This window comes from Podarcis pityusensis (assembly GCF_964106645.2).
Source record: "Podarcis pityusensis genome assembly, chromosome: 13".
Taxonomy (NCBI): Eukaryota; Metazoa; Chordata; class Lepidosauria; order Squamata; family Lacertidae; genus Podarcis; species Podarcis pityusensis.
In genome coordinates this window covers 14,567,542-14,577,233 of record NC_138038.1, presented here as the reverse complement: position 1 = coordinate 14,577,233, position 9,692 = coordinate 14,567,542, and the positions used below count along the sequence as shown (strand labels likewise).

Here is a 9,692-nt window from a genome sequence, read left to right as displayed (position 1 = left end):
TAAAATTATGGAAATGTATCAAACTGAAAATCATTTTTTAAAAAAGAATCCATTGAAGCCACTCTCTGTGGGTTTAGCCTACCTCACAAGATGGTTGTAAAAGAGGAAAAGGAAAGAAAAACCACACACCTCACCTGGAGCTCCTTGAGAGGAAAGACGGGCTGTTGTTGTTGTTGTTTAGTCGTTTCCGACTCTTCGTGACCCCCTGGACCAGAGCACGCCAGGCACTTCTGTCTTCCACTGCCTCCCGCAGTTTGGTCAAACTCACACTGGTAGCTTCGAGAACACTGTCCAACCATCTCGTCCTCTGCCATCCCCTTCTCCTTGTGCCCTCCATCTTTCCCAACATCAGGGTCTTTTCCAGGGAGTCTTCTCTTCTCATGAGGTGGCCAAAGTATTGGAACCTCAGCTTCACGATCTGTCCTTCCCATGAGCACTCAGGGCTGATTTCCTTAAGAATGGATAGGTTTGATCTTCTTGCAGTCCATGGGACTCTCAAGAGTCTCCTCCAGCACCCTAATTCAAAAGCATCAATTCTTCGGCGATCAGCCTTCTTTATGGTCCAGCTTTCACTTCCATACATCACTACCGGGAAAACCATAGCTTTAACTATACGGACCTTTGTCGGCAAGGTGATGTCTCTGCTTTTTAAGATGCTGTCTAGGTTTGTCATTGCTTTTCTCCCAAGAAGCAGGCGTCTTTTAATTTCGTGACTGCTGTCGCCATCTGCAGTGATCATGGAGCCCAAGAAAGTAAAAAGTCTCACTGCCTCCATTTCTTCCCCTTCTATTTGCCAGGAGGTGATGGGACCAGTGGCCATGATCTTCATATTTTTGATGTTGAGCTTCAGACCACATTTTGCGCTCTCTTTCACCCTCATTAAAAGGTTCTTTAATTCCTCCTCACTTTCTGCCATCAAGGGTGTGTCATCTGCATATCTGAGGTTGTTGATATTTCTTCCGGCAATCTTAATTCTGGCTAGGGATTCATCCAGCCCAGTCTTTTGCACGATGAATTCTGCATATAAGTTAAATAAGCAGGGCGACAATATACAGCCTCGTCGTACTCCTTTCCCAATTTTGAACCAATCAGTTGTTCCAGATCCAGTTCGCCTGGAGCTCCTTGAGAGGAAAGGCGGGCTACAAGCGTCCTAAGTTACCTACGTCGAGAGACGACGTTTGAACGTCCCGTCGTATGCAAGCGCGCCGTTCGGAGCGAGCCGCCAGGTGGCCCTGCAAGTAAAGCTTTCATAGAGCGAGAGAGGGGAGGGGCGGCGCGGCAGGCATCCAAGAGTGGGCGTGGCTTCTCCCCGCCCGCAGCCCCGCCCAACTCGGGCGTGACGCGCGCGCGCCTCCAGTGTCGAGCGGCCTCTCAGGTGAAGGGGGCGTGGCCTCCTCGAGTCGACTCCCTCGGCCGGTCGGCTGCGCTTTTCTGCCCGGCTCCGGCGCGCGCGCCCGCCCGTCCTTCTTCCCTTCGCCTTCGCCCGCTGTGTGGGCTTCGCCGCTCCGTCCGCCGGGTCCCTTCGCCCCTTCGCAGCGCCATGGCAGAGCAGGAGAGCCTCGAGTTCGGCAAGGCGGACTTCGTGCTCCTCGACGCCGTCTCCATGCCCGAGTTCATGGCCAACCTTCGGCTGAGGTAAAAAGAAAGGAGTGGGGGGAGTGGGCGGGGCGTCGCGGGTCCCTCTCTCTCTCCCGGCGCCCTTCCCCATCGAATTTCCGAGGGAGGGGGGCAGGAGCAGAGATCTCTCTGATTGGTGGGTTGAGACGGGAGCGGGGAAGCAGGCAGGTGCTAAGGGTCGCGGTTTTTGCGCGGGATTCGAACTCAGCGCTCTCGAGCGGTCCATTAGCAGCGAGCGTTTCTCTCTCGCGCGCGTACCTGGAGCTCTTTTTTTACATCCTTGCGAGCCCTCGCTGCCCCGGAAAACCGCCCGGGCGTTGCTGCGGCTCCCCGGTGCGCGTGGGGTGGCTAAAGACCGAGAGCGAAAGAGAGGGCGGGTTGCCTCTGGGCCATATGGGCTGAGTTCGTGGGAAGAGGCAAGATTCTGAGCGGATTATTTCCTGGTTGGTTGGCAACTCCGTTTTCCTGGTCGCTGCCTGAAGTGCACCTGGTTGCAAAAGTTTCCTTCTGTGAATAGGCTCGTTTAATCTTAGCTGATAATGATTTGGGGGGGGGGGTTGTTTTTAAAATAGGAGCTCAGTCAAATTATTGCCAATAGTGGCCATAAGGAGGGTGTTAGTTTTCATAGAATCATACATCAATGGTTTTGTCAGGGGGATGAGTTAGAGACCATATTCTTTTGGGGGAAGGTAGCTGTGGACCCTGGAAAAGACCCTGATGTTGGGAAAGATGGAGGTCACAAGGAGAAGGGGACGACAGAGGATGAGATGGTTGGACAGTGTTCTTGAAGCTACCAGCATGAGTTTGACCAAACTGCGGGAGGCAGTGGAAGACAGGAGTGCCTGGCGTGCTCTGGTCCACGGGGTCACGAAGAGTCGGACACGACTAAACAACAACAAGCTGTGGACCCACCGACCTGTGAAGGGGTGTGTGGGGAGGTCTGCCTGCCTCTCTTCCCTTCATTTGTTCATCCATGCATTCATTCTCTCCTTTCCACACTCATTCATTCAATCATTCTCTCTCACACTTGTTCACAGTACCCTTCTCTCACTTTTATTCTTCTATCCATTCATTATTTAGGGCTTTGCAGACCACACTGAAGGTGGTGGAGGACTGTAGGTGACCCTTGAGCTGTAGGTTGCCCCCTTGTGCTTTGTATTGTACATGTGTGGTCCTGCTAGGTCAAATCAAGGGTTGTGCCTAGGCTGACATCCTGCCTCATGCTCAGTATCCATGCTCAACAGCAAAACTGAAGTAACTGCTTGAAATATCCCAAATATTGCCTTATGTTCAATATCCATCCTCAACAGCAAAACCGAAGTAACTGCTTGAAATATCCCAAAGGCATTTCATTTTATTTATCTAAGTATTTTGACCTTTTCCTGTCTTTCAGGGTAGATCTCCTCCCAAAGGAGAGCATAAAGAGATTTTTATCACCACTATTTCAACGTTCATCAGTAAGCACTGTGATTTGAATGCCATGTTTGTAGTGCATCTTAATCATAGCATTGGTAAGGTGTTGTTAGTCAGGGATCCTGCCATCATCACCGTGCCCACATTCCTAACCCTCCTATGAAATCCAGACCACAAAATGTTTCATAATCAGAGAACAGGTAAACTGCCTGTCTAAATATTGTCTAACATGACCTAGCCTCCACTCCCCACGTTGCAGAATGAAGTTCAAACAAACAAATAAAGTTGGTAAAGTTGGGCTGAATGAACTGAAGCAACAGCATTAGGGTTCTCTTAGGTCAGGCATCCCCAACCTTCAGCCCTCCAGACGTTTATGACTACAATTCCCATCACCCCTGACCACTGGTCCTGTTAGCTAGGGATCATGGGAGTTGTAGGCCAAAACATCTGGAGGGCTGCAGGTTGGGAATGCCTGTCTTAGGTATCCCTCTGTCCCCATATTACCCAACCAGGATTGCATAGCAGCCTGTGAAAATAAAACAAAATACCAGCCATTGTTTTGGCAGTTCCCGCAAGTGAACAGAGAGGGAGAGACTGAGTATCTCTTTCTGATCTGTGGTGTTCACAGCAGTTGTGGCCAAAATCTGAGAGTATTTTGCCATCCTGTCCAGAATCTTCATCCAGCGAAAATGGTAGCTGAGTTGGGTTACCTGGCACATCTTGCTTTTCAGTAATATATGTTTAAAAACTGAATTATAATTGCTGCTTAGAAACAGCAGAATTGAATACGATGGTTAATTGCCAATTCCCTCCAGGGCTGCCATGTGTTGGCAATGTGATCATGAAACACCTGCCCTGCGGCTATTTCATAATCACTATGCCCGGGCAAACAGCTCTTTCAAGGAACAGAATAATGGCTGAAATTCTTGAAGGCAGAACAGGGAAAATAATTTGAAAGGGGGCAGGGGAGAGAATAAGGTAACATTTTCAGTCTTCTCTCCCCTCACCATCGTTCAGAAAGTAGCATTTATGTTTATGATCTTGAGAGTGCTTGTTTGAACCCTTCCATTTAATTGAATGGAACTTATTTTCAAATAAGTATGCTTAGGCTTGCTAAGTGGAGTATCAAAACTTTTTGCAAATATATATTCTCTTCCTTCATTGCAAATAAGTTGCATCTAGCTTTCTTGCAGTGAAACAGGCATCTCCTCTTCTAGATGTTTAGCTCAGTTGCAGCAGCTGGTCAGTGCCTATTTTTGTTGGTTTCGTGGCAAAATGGTATTCCATTTCTCTGGGCGGGTGTGTGGTCTGTGGCTGTAGACATGTCACTATATTTAAACACATTTGGCACATATGAGCATTTCTGGGTTGGCGAAGTTTATATTTCATGAAAACAGACATGCTGATCCTGGACATATCTTTATGGAACTTTGTTCAATTGGTTTCAGTTCAGTTTATTTTTAAGTAAATATGCTTAGGACGTTAGCATAAGCCCTAATTCATCTAGGGATAAATTGTGCAATTTGGTTTGAAAGACATAGCTGATGAACAGGATTTATGGTCTCCTACTGAAGCCTCTCTCCCCTTGTGCGATCTAACATTCTTTCTCCTATACACTGGATTAGTTGTCCTCCTTGTCTTCCAAATCTCTCTTGAAAATCCACTACTTCCAGAAGTGTTTTCAGGATCACAAGAGTAGTCCTGCCTGTTCTTCCAGAAGCAAGAGAACTATCTAGAGTTGCCTAATGGAAGTTCCTTGAAAATCTGGGCTATGTCAGTTCCTGGATGGGATAATTTTTGGAAGTCATCATAGAGCTAGAAGGAGCCATATAGGAACCTCTCGTTGCAGGGAAGCCTCAATTAATTAATGGCTTTCCAGACTCTGCTTGAAGATCTTCAGCAAAGGAGAACCCCACCCCAAGTCTTTAATTCCATTGTCAAAATTGATATTATCGTTAAGGAGATTTTCCTAATGTTGAATCAAAATCTACCCTCCTATAACTTAAACCCATTAGATCTAATCCTGCCCTCTGAAGCAGCATGTAGCAAGTCTTTGTTCTTTTCTTTAGTGACAGCTGTTTAGGTAATTGAAGTGTGCTGTCATCTCTCACATCCTACCCCATACATGGCCAAGATAAGCATACCCACTTCTTTTAGTCCAGGATTGGGGAACTTATAGTATTGCAGATATTGCTGGATCCCATATCCCATCACCCCTGGCCATTGGTCAGGCTGACTGAGGTTGATGGGAGTTGGAATTCAACGATATCTAGAGGACCACAGGTTCCTCATTCATAGAATCATAGAACTGTAGAGTTGGAAGGGACCCTGAGGATCATCTAGTCCAACCCCCTGCAATGCAGAAATATGCAGCTGTTCCATACGGGGATTGAACCTTCAACCTTGGCATTATCAGCACCACACTGTAACCAACTGTCCTGCTTTAACTTTTCCTCATAGGGCTTGTTTTCTATTGCCTTCCTCTGAACCAATACCGGATTGTTTATTTCCTCCTTTAAGTGCAACAGCCCAGAACACGGCACAGTACTCCAGATGAATTAAGACTTCTGCATGAAATTGAACTACTGCTTTTTGAGTTGAAGAGCATGACTCTCCTGCAGCCTAAAATTCCCCTAGCCTTATTTGCAGCTGCCTCACACTGTTGACTCATTGGTATCTTGTGATTAGCTACAATCCTGAGATCATTTTCACATGTACTGCTGCCAAGTTGAGCAGCTCCCATGCTATATCTGTGCAGACACGCCCCTTCCCAGATGCAGAACTTGGTATCCCACTCAGTTCTTTGTCCTTGCCAAACTAGATAAGGATCCCTTCTGCTCCTTCATCTAAGTCATTAATGAAAATGTTGTTGAAGTGTATGGGGCTCAGAGCAAAGCCCTGCTCCACTCTTGAGTACAATTTTTCAATTAGCTGTTAATCCAGCTGACAGCATTATTGTCTAGCCTGCATTTAACCAATTTGCTAACCAAAATATGATTAAGGACTTCGTCAAATGATTTGATGAAATCTAGATAAATTACATCCACAGAATTCCCACAGTTCACCAAGATCTACAATGGGAATAAAGAAGAAACGGGAGTTGTCTGATGGAGTGTTCTTCAGTAGAAGCCAGCATAAGATTGTCCCAGCTTCTACTAATGATTACATTGTTATCAAGAATCTTACAAATGGGCTCCTTTAAAACCTGTTCTAGGATCTTACTGTGTCAAAGTTAGATTGGACCATGGTGCACCCAGTCCAGCATTCTGCTTCCTGTAGTGGCCCATCTAAGAAGCCCATAAGTAAGACATGGTCAATAGCCCTTTTCTGTCACTTGCTGGCAACTAGTATTTAGTGGCCTCTCAAACTGGAGGTAGTATATAGTTGTCATGACTAGCAGCTATTGATAGACTTATTCTCCATTCTTCTGTGATGGCGAGTTCCATAAATTATACACTCTGTGAAGGAATACTTCCCCCCATCCTCTAACCTCAATTTCCTGTCGGTCAGCTTCATTGGATGACCTGAGTTCTGGTGGTTTAAGAGAAGTGTGGGGAATTATATCCATTTTCCCCAAAACATGTGTTTAGAGTGTCATCTTGGAGTGCCTTAGATTTCAACATTCTACTTAGCAACAAAATTTTTGCCCTCCACAATGTAGGGCATCCTAGTTTACTCTGTTCATCATCTCTTGATCGTATTCTGTAATCAAGTGGTTTTCAAATCTGAAGTTCCCGGAGCAATGACGAGAGGAGCACAAAATTCCAGGGTGGAAGAAGCACTTGAAGCAGGCAGTATCTTCCTTTCCTCTATCCAAGACCTGGGTGAATTATATGCCCCTTGGCAGAAGCCCCTCATTTCTTAGGGGTAACTGCTGGTTTATTTGTTATTTATTTATTACATTTATATACCACCATTCTCTGCCTAGGATCTCAAGGTGGTGCACATGCTTCTCCTCCCCATTCCATCCTCAAAACAATCCTGTGAGGTAGGTTAGGCTACGAGATGCTGACTGGTCCAAGGTCACCCAGTGAGCTTCATGAGTGAGTGAGGATTTGAACCCTGCCTTCAGTGCCTTCTCAGTGAAGAGAGCTGCTGCTTTATTTATTTTTTGAACATATTTTTTGGTTTTTCAATTGATTTACAGCCATCCTTTTCATACACGTCAACACATACAATAAACATTTGAGATCTCTCAACATTACACCATCGAACATGTATGCGTAAACAAGAAAAGGAAAATAAAAACTATGTTACTTATCTACTCATTGTGTTTTTACATTGTTTGCACCGGACTTCCTTCCACCTCTTACTTGGGTCCATGGAATTCTATGTTGTATGCCTTCCCAGTTGTATCTAATCTTCTGTTTACCATCTTTTCCACAGTTTCTACTAGTTATCTTTACAAGAGTTATTCTAGCCCAGTCAAGATTTTTAAATCAACGCAGTAATCTTTCAGATATTTTTTTTTAATTACTCCAATTGTTGTTAAAGTTTTGGTACTCTCGGTCTCTTAATTGCCCTGTCAGTTTGTCCATCTCTGCGTATTCCATCAGCTTCACTTGCCAGTCCCTCTTTGATGGAATTTGCTCTCGTTTCCAGTTTTGTGCTATCAATACTCTTGCTGTCGTGGTGGCGAACATCAATAATTTCTTCAAATCTTTGGGGATCTCATGCCCAATGATTCCTAAAAGGAAAGCTTCTGGCTTAGAGAGCTGCTGCTTTAGGCTTACATTTTGCTGAGCATGGTTTTAGGGATCTTGTACTTTTCCCTAAGTGTTGAGCTTAGTATCCCAATCTATAGGCCATTGCAAGATTTTTACTCATCTTCATTAAGCACAACCAACCATTCTGGAAATCTTAAATTCATTAAAGAAGTGCTCATTTCTTTGGGTTTAAATTCCTACCTTAGGGCTGGTTATACGTTCATCTCAAAAGCTGCAATGTCAAGTGATGACTTGGAGTCACAAGTAGAATTCTCACATAACTTTTTCTCATCAGTCACAATTTGTCCATGGATGTCAATTTAAATGTTCAATAACTATGACTGCAGCATTTGGGGAAATAGAAAATGGTAACCAGCAGCTGTCATAAGTGGCTCTGCTGCTGCCACTGGTTGAATGGAAGCAAAATGTTTTTAAAACAATAGCTGAAAAGTTATTTTTTAAGAACTTGTCACTCAGCATTAATTTCTACCACAATACTGATTCCCCACTGGCTTCTGGGACAATGTGTTTAAGAACTCTAAATATACCCTAGTAAAGCATATGTGTAATCATCTTAATACTAAAGCTAGAAACAAATATTTGGAACTGAATGTTTAAAATTTAAGATTTGGCTATAAATTGTGCTGCAATCACTTCTTTATGAAGGGCACAGAGCATGGGAGTCTGAAACTGCACACTGTAGTGCTTTTATTTTTCTCCATAACTTATTGTAGATGAAAATATTTTCCTTCTGTTTGCATCTAAAAACATTCAGGAAGTAAATGCTACTTTTGATGACCAGCTATATTACTAGTGAGAAAATATATGTGGTGCTGATATTCTTTTAACTTGCCCTTGGAGTGGTAGCTGTTAAGCTTTCTGAATGCTGCTTTGTGCTGGTGACAGGAGAGATTTCTGTAGCAGGAAGGGAATTCACATTATTATTATTATTGCCAATGAAAAACCAAACTCACCACAAGAATGTCCCTATATCCCCTTGTAATTCCAAACATATTACTCCTTTTGCAAAAGCATGAGCAAATAAGGCAGGGAGGCTTCCTAAAATTGGCTTTCTGGTTAGACAAACAATTTGTGGACTATATGCTAGAAAAAGAAGAGTGTGAAAGCAGGTCTCATTTTACAAGGTAAACCAAACAGACTCGTTTGTGAGTGTGCTGTGCTTACTTTTGTCTCATAACTTCCTGTAACAACGCTGGATAGGAATCTGACCGAAAGGAGGTGATGTTGAGATCAGAGAGCCCTAGCTTACTTTAGCCACAAATCTTCTATAAACCCCTGTGAAAAAATAATGCCCGTTTCCTAGGGTAGTAGTATATCCACTAGACCAATTAGCGAAGTAGATCAGACTCCCTGTTTTTCAAAAGCCAAGCCATGGACCCCCTACTTTTGAAAACATTGATCTCTATGGTAGTTTTTGTCATGTAAATGGTGCTGTGGACTCCCTGGGGTCCAGGGACCATGACATTAGACCGTATGATTGTAACAATAGCTAGTAATGGTTCCTCTACACATCTTGACTGAACTAAAACCCTGCATTTTACTACCAAAATGAACTTTCTGCATGCACTTGTCATGTATATCCACATTTGCATGTTGATCAGCTTAGAAAATGGCAGTTATAGAATTAATGCTACATGATGAGCATTGAAATCAGCAATCAGATGAATGAGCACAAACAATCTAAAGTTGTATCTAGGCAAAAATTTGCTGCTTCTGCGATAGGTTTTTCTGTGTTTGGGGCTATGATTCTCTGTCAGAATAGATGCAGAGTTTGGGAGTCCTGTCCAACCCTACTTTTTTATAAGCAGGTTCCTGTTGTGTTCGGCAGTGTGATTTATCAGCCTCTATTCCTTTAGAGATGAGGGGTCTTGCCACATTGACTTCTGCATTTTAAATCTTTGGCATTGACTACTATATCACTCTATGTGGGCCTAT

At 44.0% G+C, this 9,692-nt stretch overlaps 1 protein-coding gene across 3 annotated transcripts in view; it reads left to right on the top strand.

Annotated features, from left to right (window-relative positions):
* The first annotated feature begins 1,363 nt into the window (after nucleotides 1-1,363).
* The window catches only part of MYO1D (myosin ID), a 176,061-nt gene continuing 167,732 nt past the window's right edge, over nucleotides 1,364-9,692 (top strand). For 2 of the 3 annotated variants that reach the window (XR_013978544.1, XM_080976566.1), the window contains exon 1: nucleotides 1,372-1,635. Coding sequence is in view for 1 of the 3 variants with exons in the window: in XM_080976566.1 (XP_080832692.1) it covers nucleotides 1,541-1,635 (95 nt within the window). In the remaining 2 variants the exon portion in view is untranslated. Of the gene's footprint in view, nucleotides 1,636-9,692 lie in introns of all 3 variants that reach the window. The other variant, XR_013978545.1, reaches the window with a different exon arrangement.